This window comes from Pseudorca crassidens, chromosome 12, assembly GCF_039906515.1.
Source record: "Pseudorca crassidens isolate mPseCra1 chromosome 12, mPseCra1.hap1, whole genome shotgun sequence".
Lineage (NCBI taxonomy): Eukaryota > Metazoa > Chordata > Mammalia > Artiodactyla > Delphinidae > Pseudorca > Pseudorca crassidens.
In genome coordinates this window covers 65,156,533-65,177,086 of record NC_090307.1, presented here as the reverse complement: position 1 = coordinate 65,177,086, position 20,554 = coordinate 65,156,533, and the positions used below count along the sequence as shown (strand labels likewise).

Sequence of the window (20,554 nt, the reverse complement as noted above, 5' to 3'; positions counted from 1 at the left end):
AGCCACCGTCGGGACCACAGGTAATGCTGGGCCGGGGGATCGGGAGGCGGCCACTCTCCCCGCGCTGTTCCCAGCGGGTAAGGGCGCCGGCGCGGACCCCTCCGGCCCCCGTCCCGCCTCCTCGCGCGGACCCCACTCCCGCGCCCGTCAGCCCGCGCCCCGCAGACCTGCCGCGCTCCGCGCTCCGCCCGGCACCGCCCGCACACGCCACCGGAAGCGCCCGACAGGTCCCAGCAGCGCCGCCATAACCGCCGCCGCCGCCGCCGCCTGGGGCCTCGGCCGTGTCGGGCTGCCCGCCGCGCTGCCTGCGCCGACGACCGACGGAGACGCGAGAGGTTGGTGTGCGCGGCCAGGGGCCCACCCGGCGGCGGGGTCCGGATGGGGAGAGGGGCTCCGACCCGGGGCGAGGAGCCTCGAATGGGGGGCGGATCCGGGTGGAGGTATCCCCCTGGGGGTGGGGGCTCCGACCTGGGCGGGGAATGTCCCTGGACATGGGGTGGGTCTCCGGAGGTGAGGTGGGGTCTCCGGACCCTAAATAGGGGGGGCGGGTCCCCGGATCTGGGGCGGGGTCTCCGGATATGGAGGGGGGCTTCAACCTGGGGTGGGGTCCCGGGACCTAGGGTGGCGAGGTCCCCGGATCTGGAGTGGGTCTCCGGACATGAGGTGGAGTCTCTAGACCTTAAGTGGGGTGGGTGTTGGGGGGGGGTCCCAGGACCTGGGGTGAGGGGCTCTCTGGACAAGCGGTGGGGTCTCCTGACATGGGTGGGGGCGGTGGCACCAGGCTGGTGGAGGAAGGGGGAGTCGTGCTGCAGAGAGAAAGTCCACTTGGGCACAGAGGCCACCACAGGGCTTGAAGACCCCGACCCCAGGCGTGGTGGTTTCTGGGAGGGCTTGGCCATGGGAATGGGTTGCAGAGTCAGGGTCTGACTGTCCTTGGGTCCTCGGAGAGGGAGAACTGTGGGGGCCTGGGCGAGGGGCTCAGCCAACTGGCAGCTCTGACAGGCCCCGGGGTGCCCTGGGGCCTTACCTTTTGTGGGAATGGTGGCCCTACCAGGAAGGGGAAGCCTGGGCCCGGACCTGCCCCAGACCAGCCTTTGAGTTTTGAACAGTGGGATTCCTGCACGCTGCTGCCTCCACTACTGGAGGGGTCCGAGGGGCTTGCCAGGAGAGTGGGTCAGATAAACACAGAGGACATTGGTAATGGCACAGTTGGGGAAAGACCCCAGCACCCTCCAAACTTGCTCAGAGGCAACTGGGCCTTTTAAGTGTGGGTGGGGGGGGGCATCGGGGCTCGAGACTCAGGGTGTGGAAAATACAAAAAGTGCCAAGAGGTGTGGGTCCATGTGATTCCCACCTGAGCTTGCCAACTGGATTTGGACTCCTGCCCTCCTGCAGAAGCTGGGCGGTGTTGCTAGAAGCGATGAGCTTGTCAGGTGGGCACTGTGGGAGGCCAGGGCATTGTAGGGAAGTGGCCTCTAGCTGTGAAACGCAGTCAGTGTTTGTACCAGTCTTTACAGGAGGCCTCTTGGAGAAGAGGGCTCAGAGGGGCCTGGCTGAGTTCTGTCAGGGAGCGTCTCCTTAGTGAATGGTCGGAGCCAACAGTAAACCCGGGTTTTGAGTCCTGAGGCCGGCCAGTTGAGAAGATTTTAGACGTTGAGCTCTCAAGTCTCTAGGTGGTGGAGTGAGGCTGCGGTGGCAGTCCACTAGATTTCCTGGTTTGCCTGTGAATGTTTGTGGTGACGTGGAGACCTCAGAGTCGCAGGCAAGGCTACTTCCATCCGCAGCAGAGCCCGGGAGACGTGGGCATCCCAGTGGGCTCACACAGTGGCCCACATGTGATGGGCAGTGGTGACCGGTTCTCTGAAGTTCTTGCCACCTTATCTCCCTTCAGCTTCCAGGGCTTTTTCAGACCCTGGAGGAAAAGGGCAGCTACACGACACCTGAGTACCAGGATGGTCTGGGCAGTCACACCAGGAGAGAGGGAGGAAAATGGGAAAAATTTATATTTGGAGAGGTGTATCAGATATTGAAGGAAATGGAAAGGCCTGGGGATCTGTTGAATGCTGACAAATGTGTAAGTTGGCAGTGCAGTCCAGCGAACAGGTGGATAATAAAACCTCAAAGGCAACAGACAGGACTGGACTCTGATGACCCACAAGGTGTATTATTTTCTCCACTGAGACAAAATTTCTGTCTGTAGTCACTTCCATTTTTGATCAAAGATAAAGTAAGATTATTCTTGTTTACAAAATAGCTCCGGTCTCACTAGATTTGGGCTGATTCTTTATGTAAGTGCAGCAAGAATAATGGTTGACACACAGCCCTTTTAAAGTTTGCCTCGTGGAATTTTTTGCAGGGAATCTCAGATTGGACATTTAAAAGCTTCCAAGACTAGGAAGTCAAGAAAGTGCCAGCAGAATTCACCTGTAGACTCGAGTGAACTCCTCTCTGCTCAAGGTTCCCCCAATATCCCAGGGTTCCTAGACCTGTAGGAGGCGACCTTCCTCGCTCCCTGGGAGACTGGGGACCCTGGATGCCCAGCACCAGGCTGGGTTTTCCCAGAGGGCTTTTTAAGCCTTGGTTCCATAAAGTGACTGCAGTTCCTTAGAACCGTCTGGTCATAGCTGAGTCCATGTGTCATTTTCAAACATGACATTCCTTGGTAATACAACCAATGTTTTCAGTTATGTCCTATCACAAAGAAGACAGAGTCTTATTAAACCTATGCAAATAACTATATTGCCATGAAAATAAGGATACCCAATAATAGTTTCTGATTTTTGGAGGGATCAGGTGCAGAGAAAAACAAATGCTTCAATTTTGTTTACAGAAGTATAACTTACTAGATTGTTATGAGTCATAGACAGCTTAAGAGAAAAGGGAAAGTTTTTTTTTTTTCTCTAATATCCAGAAAATGGGACATTAAAAAGCCAACAAGGGACTTCCCTGGTGGTACAGTGAATAAGACTCAGCACTCCCAATGCAGGGGGCCCGCGTTCAATCCCTGGTCAGGGAACTAGATCCCACATGCATGCTGCAACTAAGAGTTCTCATGCCACAACTAAGGAGCCAGTGAGCCGCAACTAAGGATCCCTCGAGCTGCAGCTAAGGAGCTGGCCTGCCACAACTAGGACCTGGCACAACCAAATTAATAATAATTTAAAAAATAAACAAATAACTCTTAAAAAAGAAAAGAGCCTACAGTATTCTAAACAGAAGCCATAAAAATTATAATCATGCTTTGTCAGTTTACTTAGTCTCATGTAGTTTTTTTTTTTTAACATCTTTAATGGAGTATAACTGCTTCACAATGGTGTGTTAGTTTCTGCTTTATAACAAAGTGAATCAGATATACATATACGTACATCCCCGTATCTCCTCCCTCTTGCATTTCCCTCCCACCCTCTCTATCCCACCCCTCTAGGTGGTCACAGAGCACCGAGCTTATCTCCCTGTGCTATGTGGCTGCTTCCCACTAGCTATCTATTTTACATTTGGTAGTGTATATATGTCCATGCCACCCTCTCACTTCGTCCCAGCTTACCCTTCCCACTCCCCGTGTCCTCAAGTCCATTCTCTACGTCTGTGTCTTTATTTCTGTCCTGCCCCTAGGTTCTTCAGAACCATTTTTTTATTTTTTTAGATTCCATATATATGTGTTAGCATACAGTATTTGTTTTTCTCTTTCTGACTTCACTCTGTATGACAGACTCTAGGTCCATCCACCTCACTACAAATAACTCAATTTCGTTTCTTTTTATGGCTGAGTAATATTCCATTGTATATATGTGCCACATCTTCTTTATCCATTCATCTGTCCATGGCACTTAGGTTGCTTCCATGTCCTGGATATTGTAAATAGAGCTGCAATGAACATTGTGTCATGTAGTTAGTTTTCGTTCTGCTTGATCTTGGGAGAGCAGTTCCTGGGCCCATGGGTTTCTCCACTAGAGTTCTGGGTTCTGGGTTCTGATCCTTAGTCCAGAGGGATGGCGCTGCCCGAGGTCCCTGCCCAGTCCTTCCGCAGGTCTCTGAGGCAGGCCCTTTTTGTTGAGGATGAAGCCCCCTGGCCTGTAGCTGATTTCAAATGCTTTGGAGAAACATCAGAGTGAAACAAAGTTACCTGCAGCTGACAAAAGACTTAAAATGGCTGTGGTTAAAGAACTGATGAGAGGGGCTTCCCCTGGTGGTGCAGTAAGAATCCGGCTGCCAGTGCAGGGGACATGGGTTCGAGCCCTGGTCCAGGAAGATCTCACATGCCATGGAGCAGCTAAGCCCGTGCGCCACAACTACTGAGCCTGCGTTCTAGAGCTTGCATGCCACAACTACTGAGCCCGCATGCCACAACTACTGAAGCCCGCACGCCTTGAGCCTGTGCTTCGCAACAAGAGAAGCCACTGCAATGAGAAGCCCGTGCACTGCAGCAAAGAGTAGCCCCCACTCGCCGCAACCAGAGAAAACTCATGCACAGCAACAAAGACCCAACACACCCAAAACTAAAAACTAAAAAAAAAACAACTGATGAGAGGTCATCATAAAAACACAATTGACAAGGAAATTTGGGTGTTTCTGTAACATACACACCATTTTAAATATTAACTATAATTATGAGTGATAACATTATACCAGAACATATGGAAAACAAGCAAAATTTCTAAAATATTTATATTAATAGCGTTTACCTGTACAAATATAACATATGGAAAGTTAAGATTCACTTCTTATTTGACAGTGCTTCCCATGCAGTTTACCATAACAGACAGACCTAATTATTTTTAACATCCCTTCTTTTACAAGGTAAAAGTACAAACCACTGAGATTTTCCAAGGACCCTCTGGGAAATCCCAAAGCCATTTTGAGATCCAGACTTCATTTAGGATTGATTTGGGGAAGACAGAGTTGTCCCAAATGTCAGAAGGTTTGAACACTTGATTAAATAGGATCCCAGCTCATGGCAGAACAAGACTCAGTTATCTCCTTAACCAAGTGACAATATGGGAGCTCACAAGTAGGAACAGGAGGAAACAGGACTGCAGACCTGGGTTTTTGACCAGGGGGGACACTCGGTTCTCCCGAGTGGCAACTAGGGGTACAGGGAATTATTTTAAGACACAGATTTTTTTCCTAGGAAGATTATTCAAAAGGTAGAGAGAAACCTTTTACAATCTCTTATTAAAAGCAGACCAATAATCCAAGAAATCTCATTTTAACAGAGAGGAAACCAAGCTCTAGTTTTGTATCAGTATGCTATTGATGGTAAAGCTCATTTAAGAAAACTTCGTATACAAATCCATTTAACCTTAGCCAGCTGTAACCTCACAACACAAAATTCCTTTTCCACAAAGCTTCCACCACTTTCTATGTCCATTCAGGTTTGTTTCCCTCTTTTTTATTTTACTTGAGGACAAAACGACTCTCCTTCCCTAACAAAAACACATCCTACATTCTCTGCATACTTTTCACATAAGAACATATCCTATTTTCCAACTTTGTGTACCAAGTTGTTTCCCTTTGCTTTGTATCTAGTAGTAGTTTTATTCTCACACATTGATTATAATTTTTAACCATTAGCAACCTTTATTTTACAGAGAAAACTAGGAAGTAGGCAATTGCAAATTGTCTGTCATATCCCAGTATTCTGTAGCAGATTAGCAAATTTTATGCATATAACATCTCGTAATCTGGACGTAGATGCTTTTGACAGTACAAATTGTTTAACTGTGGCAAGAATATGTTTATTAACACACCCAAATGTCTTTAGCTTCTTTGTATCATATAAACATGAGAAGCCAAAAGTATATAAACTTATGCCTAATAATGAATGTTTCAGCACTTTATCTTTTTTAATTAATTGATTGATTAATTATTTTTGGCTGTGTTGGGTCTTCGTTGCTGTGTGCAGACTTTCTCTAGTTGCGGCGAGTGGGGGCGACTCTTCTCTGTGGTGCGTGGGCTTCTTTCTCATTGCGGTGGCTTCCCTTGTTGCTGAGCACAGGCTCTAGGCGCGCAGGCTTCAGTAGTTGTGGTGCACGGGCTTAGTTGCTGCGCGGCATGTGAGATCTTCCTGGACCAGGGTTTGAACCCATGTCCCCTGCATTGGCAGGCGGATTCTTAACCACTGCGCCACCAGGGAAATCCTCAACACTTTATCTTATTTAGATATTCAATGAATATCTGTTATTTAACTTAACTTGGCATAACTCTAAGGTTGCAAGTTACCAAAAAGATTTTGGAAACTGTTTTTAGGCAGACACATTATAAAACACAATTATTATTGAAATAAAGTTTGTCAGAATAGTGACTAGATTTGATTAAAATCAAACTTATGTGTAAAATCTTAAATGTCTAGTGGATAAAATATTAGCTATTTGACCAGTAAACCAAGTAGAATAAAAATGTATATTTGCACTATGTTTAATGTTGACAACTCTAAAGATACACCTGTTTTATGAAATGAACAATATTAAACTAGTTTTATTTAGCAAAGATTTACCAAATTACGGGAACTTTATTTAGCAAAGATTTACCAAATTACGGGAAAAACAGTTGAGTTGGTTCTTATATTTCGGGAGTTTTAGGAAGATTTAATTTATGTAAGTGCTTGTTCCTCTCGAAGCCAATTAGGATAGAACTCCTTTAAGGAATTTTATAACCTGATTTGGTAATACCATCTGGAGGTAGGGAAATATCATATATATATATATATATATATATATATATAAAAACATACAATCTTACATAAACATACAGACAGATGCAAACAGGGATGGTTTTCTTTAAAAAAAATTTTAGCTATGCGTCAGGCATAAATACAATTATATAAAACTCACTAGTTTATATAAGAGTTGGACCTTGTCTTTGCTTCGTTTTATATTTTTATCCGAATCGTGTTGTGGCAGGTGGGGCAGGCTAATTACCTGTTCCATATGAGGCCTTAAAGCTTCCCACCAGCATCTGTGGGGACACCTTTAAGACTTTTTCTTCACTGATATATACGTAGGGAGGCGTAGACTAAATGTTTCCAATTCACTTTTTTTTCCTTTTCAGCCTCAAGTGATTGCTTTCCGGGGTCCCTGAGTCCCTTGAGAGCCCCCAGTGGGGCAGGGCCCAAGGTTTCAGGGACTGGGGGATTTTAGGGGCTGGGGGGAGGGAAAATGCTGGGAAGGGACAGAGGGCAGAGGAGGCAGGGGCTGGGGGAGGAGGGAGTGCGAAGGGGAGCCACTCAGACCACCTTATCCTTAGCAAGGATGCTGTGTCGACCAGGAGGAAGTGGGCAGAGGCAGCCCGAGTGCTGCTCCATCAGCGGGGCTGCAGGGAGTCCCCAGGGAGGAGCAGAGTGGCCCTCAAGGGCCAGGAGGGACTCCAGCCCAGGAGGTGCCCTGGCCTTCCCCTGCCCCCTGCTTCAGGGGCAGCACCTGTCCTCACTGTGGTCTGCGGACATGTCTGGAGCCAGAATCACAAGGAAGGGAGATGAGCCTGTGGTCCCTGGGCCTCCGCGTCCCACGGGGTGTACACGGGCAGTGCCTGAGCGCACAGCTTTGCGTGTCCCCGGCAGACCCCCAGCTTGGGCAGCCAGCCCCTGGACCCCCTTCACAAGGACCCTGGCCAACCCACCCTTTTGTCCCCAACTGTTGCCTGTGCTCTGAGGCCTGCCTTCTGGGGACGCTGCGCCCCTCAAGCCCTTTCTCCGGGAGGCTGGCCGGCCCTGTGTGGCTCCTGGAGCCCCCACACAAGTGCCGTATGCCCCCCCCCCACTGCCCCACGAGTGTGGCTGAGGCCCAGGCGTCTGCTGCTCTCCAGACAGGGGGAGGGCCACCCGGGTGCCACAGCACATTCAGCTCTTTGCAGAGGGGCCAGAGGCATTCCCAGTGTCTTGATGGACCTTTCAGACAAGCCTTGGAACCCCGGGACTGAAGATCCCATGGCTCTGGTTGTCCGTGCCCTGAATGCCGGTCCCCACCTGGGTCTGAGGGGGGCCAGGGCCCTGGCCAGTGTCTGCATTGGGCCCTTAGGGGGATTATCTCCAGGAGGATAAGTGGTGATAGGAGATGAGGGAGGGCGTGGTTTGGGGGTTGCAGGGAGAACACTTAAGAACGGGCTTGGGACTTCCCTGGTGGCGCAGTGGTTAAGAAGCCGCCTGCCAGTGCAGGGGACATGGGTTCGAGTCCTGGTCCAGGAAGATCCCACATGCCGCGGAGCAACTAAGCCTGTGCGCCATAACTACTGAGCCTGCGCGCTAGAGCCCGCGAGCCACAACTACTGAAGCCCGTGTGCCTAGAGTCCGGGCCCCGCAACAAGAGAAGCCACCCAATGAGAAGCCTGCACACCGCAACGAAGGGTAGCCTCTGCTCGCCGCAACTAGAGAAAGCCCGTGAGCAGCAATAAAGACCCAACGCAGCTATAAAAATAACGGGCTTATAATAAGGAAGGTTTGCGGGGTGGGCTGTTGCTCTAGTGGTTTTGGGAGAGAGGGCCTGCCCCTCACCCAGGTCCACGTGCTGTCTCTGGGGAGATAGATGCAGGGTATGTACATACACTGGAGGTGTCGGAGGAAGCTCAGGACAAGAAGGCCTTCCCCTCCTCCCAGAAGCGGGTGAGTGTGCACTGTGGGCGGGCAGCAGGCTGCCGCCAGGCACCCAGTCTCAGGGGGCAGGTGGCCAGAGGACAGAGAGACTGGGAGCTGGGCTGGTTTTTCTGGATCCTGCTTCCTAGTGAGGAGTGGTGTGTCCCTTTTTCTTTTTGGAATAGGGAGGACCAGAAACAAGGTGGCTTGTTTTCTTGGTTTTCCACTGTTTTTACTGTAGTAAAACATACATAAGTTAAAATTTACCATTTTAACCATTTCTAAGCATACAGTTCGGTGGCATTAAGTGCATTCACATAGTTGTGTAACCATTGCCGCTATTTTCAGCACTTTCTCATCATCCCAGGCAGAAGCTCTGTCCCCATTCAGCAGTAATTACCCTCCTCCTCCCCAGCCCCTGGCAACTTCTGTTCTGCTTTCTGTCTCTGTGGATTTGCTTCTTGTAGGTATTTCATATGAGTGGAAACATTCAGTATTTATCCTCTTGTGTCTGGCTTATATCACTGAGCATAATGTCCTCTAGGTCCATCCGTGATGTAGCAGGGTGTCAGCACTTCCTTCCTTGTGGGATATGAATCAGGGCTGCATTCATCTTAATAGCCAAGTGATGCCCCAGTGTGCAGATAGATCACACTTTGTCCGTTCGTCCGTTTCCATTCGTTCGTCCCTCGGCTGCTGTGACTCACACTGCTCAGAACGTGGGTAGACAAGTGCAGGTTCAAGTCCCTGCTCCTACTTCTCTTGGGTCCACTCCCAGAAGTGGAATTGCTGGGTCATATGGTGACTCTATATTTAACATTTTTAGGAACCACCAGCTTTTTTCCACAGCAGCTGCTCCATCTTACGTTCCCATCAGCCGTGCACGAGTTTCCGATTTCTCCACATCCCCGCCAACACTCATTATGTTCCCTTTTTTTGGGGAAGTCATCCTAATTGGTGTGAAATTGTACCTTGTGGCTTTGATCTACATTTCCTTAGTGACTAGTGATGTTGGGCACCTTTTTGTGTGCTTATTGGTTGTTGGTGTATCTTTTTTAGAGAAATGTCTATTCATGTCCTTTGCCCATTTTCTAACTGGGCTGTTGTCTTTGAGTTGTAGGAATTCTTATATATATTCAGCATTTTAAACCCTCATCAGATATGTGGTTTGCAAATATTTTCTCCCATCCCCTGGGTTGTCCTTTGCTCTCTAGATAGTGTCCTTTGATGCACAAAGTTTTTAATTTTAATGAAAGTCTATCTGTTTTTCTTTTGTTGCCTGTGGTTTTGGTGTCATATCAAAGAATCCATTGCCAAATTCAAGGTCATGAAGATTTACTCCTACGTTTTCTTCTACAAGTTTTATGGTTTTATCTCTTAAAATTAGGTTTTGGATGCATTTTGAGTTAGTTTTGTATATGGTGTGAGGTAAGGGTCCAAGTTCATTCTTTCACAGGTGGAACTCTAGTTGCCCCAGAACCATGTCCTATGGAGTAGTCTTGGCACCTTGTAAAACAATCATTTGATCATAGACGTGAAGGTTTGTTTCCCGCCTCTCAGTTTTGTCCGTTTGTTCTATGTCTCTGTACCACAGTGTGTTAATTACTATAGCTTTGCAGTAAGTTTTGAAATTAGGAAGTGTGAGTTCTCCAACTTTGTTCTCTTCCAAGATTGTTTTGGCTATTGTAGGTCCCTTGAGATTCCATATGACTTTTAGGATGGATTTTTCTATTTCTGCAAAAATGCTATTGGACTTTTTTGGTGAGAGTGGCATTGTATCTGAGGGTCACGCTGGGCACTATTTACATCCTGACAATGTCAAGTCTCCAGTCCATGGACATGGGATGTCTTTTCATTTATCTGTGTCTCCCTCAACTTCCCTCTCGCTATCATGATGCTAAATGTGTCACCTGTGGAGGCCTCATGAAGGTCCTGCCTCCTCAGCAAAACCGGATCTCCACGGCAGCCTCTCCCAGGACTGCCCCTGTCCTGAGGCGAGAGCCACCAGGAACAGGTTACAGCATCCTGCACAGAGCTTTGCCCCTTCCCCTCACTGTGGTCGGGAACCATGTTTGGAAAGTGCACTTTGCAAGCCCCTTAAAACCTTCCATCATGCGTGTTTAGGACACACAGAAACAGAGGGCTTGAGGGTGCCCCTCGGTCATCGGCTCTTACCTTCTGGCCAACGGCCCCTTTGTCCTCCTCTCAGGGTAACTGGGGCTCTTTATCTCCCACCCTGGGCCCAGAGCCAAGCAGGGTGTTGGGATCCTAGGGTCCCAAGGCCACCGCTGGGTATACCGAGTGACCTCACCGTGGCTCTTTGGAAGGGCAGAGCAGAAGACACTTGGGTACGAAGACCTGAAACAAGAGGAGCCCTCCATGTTTTGTTTCCCCACAGAGGGTTCTCCACGGCTCTGAAGCGCTTCCTCCAAGTGTGGCTTCCTTCAGTGGCTTTATTCTTTTTATTTTTTTTTAATAAATTTATTTATTTTTGGCCCCGTTGGGTCTTCGTTGCCGGGCATGGGTTTCTCATTGCGGTGGCTTCTCTTGTTGCGGAGCACGGGCTCTAGGCACGTGGGGTTCAGTAGCTGTGGCACATGGGCTCAGTAGTTGTGGCTTGCGGGCTCTAGAGCACAGGCTCAGTAGTTGTGGTGCACGGGCTTAGTTGCTCCACGGCATGTGGGATCTTCCCAGACCAGGGCACGAACCTGTGTCCCCTGCATTGGCAGGCAGATTCTTAGCCACTGAGCCACCAGAGAAGTCCCCGGAATATTCTTTCTTATTTTTGATATTTATGTGTAACATTTATTAGTTTTTTTCATCAACCCAGAGAATAAATCAAAATGATCCAACATCTCACCACCGCTAGTGAAGATAGTCATGATACATAAAGCAACACAGGTGTGGTTAGGGGCTCCTAAGCCCGCAGAAAGGAGCACAGTGAGCAGTTCTGGTCACTTCAGGCCACTCGGCCCCTCCTTGTTGAGTCCTGTCACCTGTCCCTGGAAGAAAGCGCTGTGCCTTAATCCACGGCGCCTCCCCTGTGATTCCCCCACCTGCCTCCTGGGTGGTGGTGCGTCCTGCCCCATGGGGCATGTGCCTCCTTAGCCTGCAGGGCAGTGCCAGGACCAGGGAAACCAGGGAGGCTGTCCCTGGTGTCCGGACTGGGGGACGCTCCAGGCTATGTCTCACTGCCTCTCTGCTCTCACTTGAGGGCCAGGCCGGCCTCCGGGAGGGGCCCACGTGCCAGGACTCTGGTCACCTTCAGGTTATGGTTCCTGCTTAAATTACCTAAAGGCAGGAGAACCCTGCACAAATTCCATCTGCTTTGCCGCTGAGCTCAGAGGAGGGACGTGGTGGGCAGAGCCGTCTGAGGAGGCAGGTCTGGTCAGTGGCCTGGGAGCAGAGCAGGGCGTGGGCCCCACCTGGGTCTTTGTGTGTGCAGACTCTGACCTGCTGACCACGTGCTCACTGTGCCTGGTGTAAATAGGCCATGTGGCCTGAGACCACTCAGACATCTGGATGTCCATGCTCCCCTATTCATCCCTGCTCTGCCCACCAGGCCCCCTCCTCGTGGTCCAGGGCGTTGGGGTTTGAAGCCCTGAGCTGTCCTCGAGGGGTCTCCCCTCCAAGATCCTTGGCCTGCCCGCTTTCCCATGTGCCTTTCCCAATGGGAGCTTCTCGGGGAGCGGGGTCCTGTGTGGCCCCTTCCTGTGCATGACCCTTGCGTGACCGCAAGCCCCGATGGAAGCTTCCCACCTTCCTCTGTCTTTCATCCTTTTCCATTTTAAGGTCTCTGCTCTGTGCCAGCTCAGCCTTACCGTGTCTCAGGGGCCCCGGGCCCCTCATCTGACTGGGACCCCAGCTACCTGCCCAAAGGGTCACTTGCCAGGGGGAGGCCTGTCTCGCTTCCACTGTGGTGTGGGTGGCAGGGTGGCCTTCCTCCTCAAAGGGGAAGAGGGGACAGACTGACCCTGTGTGGTCGTCCCCTACGGGAAGAGCCAATGGGCTGTGCCCTGTGTGCCTGACTTGGGGGCTTCCTGTGTCCTTCTCTGGAAACTCACAGGGCCACACAAGCTCCTGGACTGTCCCGAGTGTGAGTGCCCAAGGGGGCTGTGCGTGAGGCTGGCTTCCCCTGTGCTGTGTAAACAAGCCTCAGGCCAGCTGTGTCCCTTGTCAGGGCTGTCTGGGAAGCCACGGGGCTGGGGGAAGCCAGACACGCCCGCTCCCGACCCCCCCCTCCCCCCCCCCCCCCCCCCCCCCCGGACGCAGCCCCAGCAGGAAGTGGTTTGCAGGTGGGCGGGGCTGTGGCTGTGCTCACCTGGAGCTGGCCACCAGGCATGTGGCTGGCCTCTTGAACCTTGTACCCCCATCAGCACAGGGGGGGTGGGGGGGGTGGCAGTGGCAGCACCCCCAGACTGAGAGCGTGGGTCAGCCAGGAGGGCAGGTTACTAACACCGTGGTGACCACGTGCTCCCAGGAGTCCCGCCGGGTAGAGCCCCGCCCATTGCCCCATCACAGATGCTGGAGGCCCCACCCCTGCTGCTGGCAGCTGGCGCCCTTGGCCTGGTGTTGCTGGCGCTGCTGTGGCTGCTGCAGGCCTTGCGACTCTGGGGCCTGTTCATCATTGGCTGGAACGAGCTTGTCCTGCACCCCGTCCGCAACCTCCTCATGGGCAACAGCAAGGAGCAGCGCATTCTGCACCATGTGCTGCAGCACGCTGTGGCCGGGGACCCGCAGAGCGTGCTGGACGCCATCGACGCCTACTGCTCGCAGAAGGAGTGGGCTATGAACGTGGGCGACAAGAAAGGTGGGCAGTGCGACCGGCACAGGTGAGGGTCAGGGGCTGTGCAGAGCCCTGACGCCCACGTCACTGTCCCCACGGGAGGGTGGGACATTTGATAAACCCCCCCTCCAGGAGGTGCTGTTCAGGGGGCCCCTTGCCATCGCCAGTCAGAGGCAACAGCAGAGTCTCCACGTGGGCCCTGCACTCGCAGGCCGTCAGGCAGAGCCAGGTGTCAGCACAGGGTGGGTAGTGGGTCCTTGGCTGTCCTGGCTGGGCCTGATGGTGTATGGAGACCCTTGGACTCTGCCAGGCACAGGCACCAGCCCCCCGGCCTGCCTCCTGACCTTTGGACTCCAGCCTGGGGCACAGGCAAGTGCCACACTACACCCCCTGGAGTCAGGCCCTGGGGACAGACATGACAGCCACTGTCCAGCCCCCTTGGACCTTCTGACAGTGTCCAGCTCAAGGGAGCCAGGGAGGCTCTGAGTGCAGCCTGGGGGCAGAGTGGGGGCTGGACAGTGGTTGTCACGTCTGTCACGTCTGGGGGCTTCCACAGAGGGCAGCTCTGGGTTAGGACAAGTTGGGGGCAGGGAGGAATGGTGGAAAAGAGAGGGAGCAGCGTGTACAAAAGCAGAGGCCTGAGGGGCCAGGCACTGGGAGGGGCTGCTGCTCAGTCAGGAAGGAGATGGGCCAGGACTGGGGTGGGTCACCCCCTGCCTGCTCACCCCACTCCCCTCCGTAGGCCAGATCGTGGACGCCGTGTTGAGGGAGCAGCGTCCCTCGGTGCTGCTGGAGCTGGGTGCCTACTGTGGCTACTCGGCCGTGCGAATGGCCCGCCTGCTGCTGCCCGGCGCCCGGCTGCTCACCATTGAGCTCAACCCTGACTACGCCGCCATCACCCAGCAGATGGTGGACTTCGCAGGCCTGCAGGACAGGGTGCGGCACCATTCCTAGGGTGACAGATGTGGACACAGGTTCCAGGGGCCAGGAGGGCAGGAAGAGCCTGGGCCACACCCCGGCGGCTCAAGGCCACATTTACCCAGCTGGCCCACAGCCCCAGTCCACAGAGCAGGAGACTCCCAAGGCCCCCAGAGGGAGGGGCAGAGCAGGAACCTGTCTCCCAGAAGCCACTTGGACTCTCAGGGGTCCGGGTGGGGGTCTGTTGTTTCAGGTGACCGTTGTCGTCGGGGCATCCGAGGACATCATCCCCCAACTGAAGAAGAAATATGACGTGGACACTGTGGACATGGTCTTCCTCGATCACTGGAAGGACCGGTACCTGCCAGACATGCTCCTCCTGGAGGTGAGTGTCTACTTAAAAAAAATTGCACAATGTGAGAGTAGCAAGTTAAGTTTTATTTGGGGCTACATGAGAGCTGCAGCCTGGGAGACAGGACCCCCGATAGCTCTGAGAAACTGTTCCAAAGAGGTAGGGGGGGAAGGTCAGTATATATGTGATTTTGGTGAAGGGGGAGTACATGCAATCGAGTGCATATTTTTTTGCCAAATGTTTCTGCTAGTCATGAGGAGCAGTCATCACCATGAAGGATTTTAGTGTTTTTCTAGATACAAGGAGATACAAGAATTGGGCTCATAAAATCTTCTCCTGAAAGTATCTATCTGAAGACCTGTTCTGCCAGTTTTTCCCAGAGCACAGAGTGCCTTATTTTAGCTCTCTACCTGAACTCGTTTCAGGGAGTGTTGACAGTCAGCAGCTGCAGCAGTAAATGATTTAATCCTTGTAGAGGTAGATGGTAAGTGCCAACGGAAAATGCCAATTCATAGTTGACAGGAGCCTTGCACCCGCCTGGCCGGAATGGGCCCTGCCGAGGGCGGCCCTGGGGGCCCAGGAGGCTTGGGCCAGCCTGTCTGCATTTAGGACATGGAGGGGAGTGCGGGGCCCTGGGTGGGGTGGAGACTGGAGGAAGGGGGATCCCTGCAGGGCAGCCTGTGCCGGGGTGGCTGGGAGGGGTGAACACCTGGGGCTGCAAGGGCTTGGGCTGGGGAGGCAAGAGGGAGGCAGCCTAGTGGCCACGTGGCTCTCCTGACTGGGTGGCAGGTGCTGGCCAGGGAAAGACGCGTCTCCTGCCCACCTTCCTCCCCAGACTCCTTGTTGTACGCCCCCTGCGTCCCTGCCCCCCCCGTGCCCACCCCCAGGCTGTCCAGCCTCAGTGCCAGCTGCTCCTCCGGCACCACATGGTAGCCAGGGGGCTGCCTCGCACCCAGGTGAGTGGAGCTCAATATTGATGACCACCACCTTGTCCCTCCCGGGCGGTCAAGGGGACACAGCAGCTGGGGACGCTCTGCCCCACCACGGCCTCCAGCCCGGCAGCCACATGGGGCTGACCCTTGTCAGTCCCCTGCTCGCCCACCTCAGCTCCCCCACAGGCCGGGCATCACCCGGCACAGGGGGACTGTGGGCGTGGGGGGCACGGCTGCTTGAGCCATAGCTGGGGCCAGGCAGGACCTTGCACCAGTGGTGTTGGCGTGGGTGTGGTGGGCCTGGTGCCTGGACGTGGCGAGAAGGAACCAGCCCTGGCTGGGGGTGTGTGAGAGGGTGCAGGATGGTCTGGAACTGGGCAGGGTGGGGGCAGTGGGCCAGGGCTGTGTGTGGAGGGCTTGACCACACAGGCAGGGCACAGAGGAGGGCTTCAGGCAGGTGAGGGCAGGCTAGACCTGTCTTCCGGAGAGATCCTGTTGGCTGTGTGGAGTGGGGAGGGGTGGCGGTGCAGGGGACCCAGACCAGGAGCTGCACGGGGACCTGTGCTGGCTGAGAACAGGTGGCAGTGGGGGTGCTGGCACAGAGGCCCTCGAGCCAGAGCGGGGGTGGCTGCAGGGAGCACATCTGGGCAACTGAGCAGCTGGGCCTGCGTCACCGGGAGGGGAGGTTTCAGCAGCTTTGGGGTGTGTGATAATTACGGGGCCTGCATTGATAGAAAAGCAGCAAATATTGCCCTTAGTAACTAGGAAACTAATAGTTTTCTCAGTGCCACTTGTTCAAAGCTTGTAATTATCTCAAAAGAAGAAAAGTTGTGAATTGGGAACGTGCACTCTGAAGCCCTGCAGCTGGGCTCTTCTTGGGCCTGGCTGCTCCCCCTGGGTTGGGGTGAGGGGCTGGCAGGGAAGGTAGCCGTTCAGACCAGGAGCTGCTTCGAGGCGGCCTCGGTCCCCCATTGCTCGGGCCTCTCCACAGGCTGCTTGGGTGTCCTCCCAGCAGGGCAGCTGGCTTCCCCCAGAGCCAGAGACAGACAGAAGCCACACAGTGGCCAGAGTCTCAGCCCAGCCCACACCCTGGGCGGAAGGAGGGAGGGTCAGGGAACAGTGGACCCGGCTCTGGTCCTCTGAATGCCGTTCCCTCCCTGCTGCCAGCACACAGTCTTACTCGGATGTGGGCTTCTGGCCAGAACTCTCCAGGGCTCTGTCCCCAGGCGGGCGGCCCGGCTTTTGCATCCCTCCTCTGTAACCTGTGGGTTTAGCGCCTGACTTGTTGAGCCCACCTTGTCCACCTGCGTCCTTCAGAACAAGCTCCAGCTCGCCTTGGGCGTTTCCTGCCCAGACCTGAGATGCCCTCCTGGGGCTGGGCAGGGCGGGGGTGGGGGGGCGCCTGCTCCCAGGCTGCCCTTTCTCATCAAGATTGCTGGGAAGTTCCTTTTCTTTTTCTAAGAGAAATGCTCCATGATTCAATAGAGGTACTTTGTTCAAATTCTGGCTCATGGGTTGTCCCAGCCTCACTGATCTCACAGCTGTGTTTTCCACTCTGGCCTGAGGGACCTTGGCCTCCCCCTCAGCCCATGGGCCGGAAGGGAGGCAGCCACCACCAGGGAGATTCGAGGGCTGCACAGTGGACCTCGCATTCCTAAGTCACCAGGGGGTGCCCGTCTGTCCCTGTGGTCCGGCTGGCAACTGGCAACTTAAGACACACCTGGGGCCCTTGCTTGGTTTTGCTTTCTGTGTTTGGGATTGCTTTTTTTTTTTCTCACTTTTATTTAATGATCATGTAAAGAAAACTCTGAGCTACCAACAGAACAACTGGGCTGTCCCTTCACCCCCTCCCCCAGACAAACATTTCCTCTCGAGGTATTTCCTCTTTTGATTTTTGATGTAATCTAAGCATCTCCTCCCCCAGCTTAGAGAGACTGCAGAGGGACCCGGGAGGTCCAGCCGCTCCTCCCTCTGCAGAGCCCAGGCCCGGAACACTGGCCAGCTGCCCAGGCCCCAGGCGCTGGTGGAAATGGGATGCCTCAGAGTGGACCCAAGGGCCAGGCTTGTGGGTGGGTGGGGAGGTGTGCCCCATCTCTGCCCCCCAACAGTCACCCTGGTCAGGGCGGATTGAACCTCCAGTGACCGCTGACAGCAGCCCACACACTGGGCACCAGGCATCTGACCTGGAGGAGCCCCGTGTTCCTGGCACCCGGTGACCAAGGGACCCACTGGCCTCAGTCACCACTGTGGCTTTCCCAATCCTGGCCCCGTCACCTCCTCCACTCACACTTCCAGCTAGTGCTTAGTAAGCACCTGCTGTACTGAGGATGCAGGAGGAGCAAGGAGACCCCGGCCCAGCACAGCCATTTCCTGCTGTGGCTGCTGCCAGTGAGGAGCTGGTGCAGGGCTGACCCAAGGTTAGGCCACCCTCACCTCCTCCAACCGTCCGTCTGTCCCTGCAGGAGTGTGGCCTGCTGCGGAAGGGGACAGTGTTGCTGGCCGACAACGTCATCTGTCCGGGGACACCAGAGTTCCTGGAGTACGTGCGTGGGAACAGCCGCTTCGAGTGCACGCACTTCAGCTCGTTCCTTGAGTACTCACAGGTGGTGGATGGCCTGGAGAAGGTCGTCTACAAGGGCCCAGGCAGCCCTGCACAGCCTTGACCGCCCACCCTGCCCCAGCTCCCTGGCCAAGCTGGATTCTGAAGGGTGTGGTGGCCCTACTCCTAGCTGCCCCGTGTCTGCAATGTGTGCATCTGTCCTCAGTGCAACACCCTCAAGGCCTGCGAGGCCCAGGCCTGCCCGCGCTGGCCCCTGCATGTGGGTCCACCCCAAGCGCTACCAGCTCACCTTGCAAAATCACTACAGTAAATCTGGAAAAGTATCTGACTGTAAAGGCCAGCTCAGGCAGGTGGTGTCCATGACAGTGTCACACCCCCACCCCCACCCCCACCCCCACCCCCCAGCATTCGTCAGTCTTCTGATTCAGGAAGTCAGAAGTCAGGGAACTGGGGCTGTGCACTCACACAGCCTGCCCTTGAGGTCTGCCGTCACCAGGTGGCAGCAATGCCTCAGTGATGGCACCATAACCAACAACTCACCCCACACTTCGGACTCCTGAGTTCTTTCACTTCCTTTTTAAGAATGAAATGCCACTTCTTTACTAAAATCATCTGTTAACAATCTTATATACCAATATCATGTTTAAATGATAGTAAAATAGAAATTAAAGATCTAAATATTTAGGTAAGAGATGAACTGAGTGCTTCTTTTCAGCCACTGTGATGCTGCTGCTTTCCCCTGGCGTCCTCCAGCTTTGCACCAAACACAAGCTGCTCCCCTTGGCCAGATGCTAACACTGCAGACTGGCCGCAGCAGTGCCGGAGGTCGGCCTTGCTCAGTACTGCTCCCGTGGCCAGGCCGAGGGCACCTGTTACAGCCCCATGGGGATGTCTGCAGGCTGGGGTGACCACCACCTGGGAAACCGGAACAAGGCAGTCAGCCAGCCTGCAGGTCCATCTCTGACCAAGCAGGTGCTGGGGAAGGTGGACACGGCCCTACAGCAGTGCCAGATGTGGTCTGTCCAGTGCCCAGCCTTTTGGGGCCCGTGTGTGGCTCTGAGGGGAAGCACCGTCCCCAGTCCTACTCGGCCTTGTTTGGGGAAGAGAGAGTAGACTCAGACCAGCTGCAGCACTTCTGCATGTGCCCAGCTGGCAAGGGATGAAGCAGAGTTGGTTTGCATCCACCTAAATCCACAGGTGCCCCCAGCTCTGACCTGGTGCTCCAGCCCCAAGGCCCCCAAGTGGTTGGACCTCTGGCCACCTCGGAGGCTCCCTTGGGCCCCAGCAGAGGGTGGGGTCCTAGACCCCAGGATCACCCCTCCTGGTTGAGGCCCACCTGTGCCCAAGACCAGCCACTGGCCAGGACTCCACCCCAGGCCTCAGGACCCAGCTAACCACCCAGGACCAAGCCCACTCCTCTTTGTGTGTAGAAAGGGGACGCATGTGGGAAAACAACCCTGGGGACTCGGAGCTGAAACCCTGCTGGACACAGCAGACACACACCGAGGGCCACCTCCGACACCCAGCAAACGATGGGAGCAGCTCACGGAGAGAGCTGAGCCTCGGAAGACAGGAGGTTCCTTTGTTGTTTTTTTTAATTTTTAATTTTTCTTACAAAAATTTAGATGTTTACCCATAGTCTTATTTTGGTTTTGTTTTTAATTGTTTTCATTAGTGTTTTTCTTGTTTTTAAGTCACAAACAGCAGGCACTGAACAGCAGTCCCCCACTGCTGCTGCCAAAGGTCAGTCCCAGAGGCGCTACTCAGGGGCCAGAGCCGAGCAGGGAAGGCGCTCCAGGCATCCGGGGGTGGGCGGGGCCCTCCAAAGCCTCTCTGTGGGTCGCCCCCCCACTCAGGGCCCAGGGAAGCCCCTCCACCCTTGGGTTCAGACTCCCTTCACTGAGCCCCCTCCCTGCCTGGCTGCGGGGCCCCAGGGGCCCACCCCCACCCAGCTCCTCAGGGGCCCCGCCAGCCCCAAAGCAAAGCCAGGTGCCCGGCCCTGGGCCCCATCGGGCTCCCACTGGCACACAGCACCATATCAGTAAACTAACTCGCCTGGGAGTTAGAAGCGGGGAGCGAGGGCAGGAGGGCAGGCGTGTCCAGAACCCACAGCTCCAGGGAAAGAGGAGCTGCCTACCCCCGCCACCAGGGGCTCCCAGCTCCACGGCGGGGTCTGCGCAGGCCGCCTAGAGGTCCTTTCCCCGAGGTCCCTTCTTCCGAGATCCGACCCTAAGAGCAAACGGCTGGGCCCAGGCCCTGAGGAGGAAGAGGGGAAGGCTGAGCAGGCCTGGTAGCAGGGCGATGGACGCGTGGGTGAAGGCGGCAGCCTCAGGTGGTCCTCGGGGGGCCCTGTGCTGGGGGCATTGGAAGGTGTGGACCACCCCTGTTCTCACCCCGTGACCTCCAGGCCCTGATGGCACAGGGCCTGAGCCAGGCTGCAGGC

The 20,554-nt window shown here is 54.3% G+C and overlaps 3 protein-coding genes across 15 annotated transcripts in view; 1 reads left to right on the top strand and 2 right to left on the bottom strand.

The window, feature by feature from the left end:
- The window catches only part of TXNRD2 (thioredoxin reductase 2), a 34,561-nt gene extending 34,259 nt beyond the window's left edge, over positions 1-302 (bottom strand). For 3 of the 5 annotated variants that reach the window (XM_067699879.1, XM_067699878.1, XM_067699880.1), the window contains exon 1: positions 168-301. In XM_067699879.1, the coding sequence (XP_067555980.1) occupies positions 168-246 (79 nt within the window). In that variant the 5' untranslated portion in view covers positions 247-301. Of the gene's footprint in view, positions 1-167 lie in introns of all 5 variants that reach the window. The other 2 variants (XM_067699881.1, XM_067699877.1) reach the window with 2 other exon arrangements.
- On the top strand, positions 206-18,802 carry COMT (catechol-O-methyltransferase). Of its 2 annotated transcripts, none has more exons than XM_067699896.1 (5): positions 206-335; positions 13,085-13,373; positions 14,092-14,285; positions 14,521-14,652; positions 18,014-18,802. In XM_067699896.1, exons 2-5 carry the CDS (start codon positions 13,085-13,087, stop codon positions 18,212-18,214), a joined length of 816 nt encoding a protein of 271 aa, XP_067555997.1. In that variant the 5' UTR covers positions 206-335; the 3' UTR covers positions 18,215-18,802. The 2 variants fall into 2 exon arrangements, with proteins under 2 accessions (XP_067555997.1, XP_067555996.1); XM_067699895.1 differs by having other exon boundaries at positions 208-335; positions 13,044-13,373.
- Positions 18,803-19,752: 950 nt separating this feature from the next.
- The window catches only part of ARVCF (ARVCF delta catenin family member), a 35,960-nt gene continuing 35,158 nt past the window's right edge, over positions 19,753-20,554 (bottom strand). For all 8 annotated transcript variants that reach the window (XM_067699871.1, XM_067699872.1, XM_067699868.1 and 5 more), the window contains one exon: positions 19,753-20,367. In XM_067699871.1, the coding sequence (XP_067555972.1) occupies positions 20,341-20,367 (27 nt within the window). In that variant the 3' untranslated portion in view covers positions 19,753-20,340. The remainder of the gene's footprint in view (positions 20,368-20,554) is intronic.

Excerpts from the sequence above, each read along its gene's own strand:
- COMT (XM_067699896.1), top strand. The coding sequence starts at position 13,085 with ATGCTGGAGGCCCCACCCCTGCTGCTGGCAGCTGGCGCCCTTGGCCTG. Across the intron at positions 13,374-14,091 it reads GAACGTGGGCGACAAGAAAG|GCCAGATCGTGGACGCCGTG; the intron begins GTGGGCAGTGCG and ends TCCCCTCCGTAG. Across the intron at positions 14,653-18,013 it reads CAGACATGCTCCTCCTGGAG|GAGTGTGGCCTGCTGCGGAA; the intron begins GTGAGTGTCTAC and ends CTGTCCCTGCAG.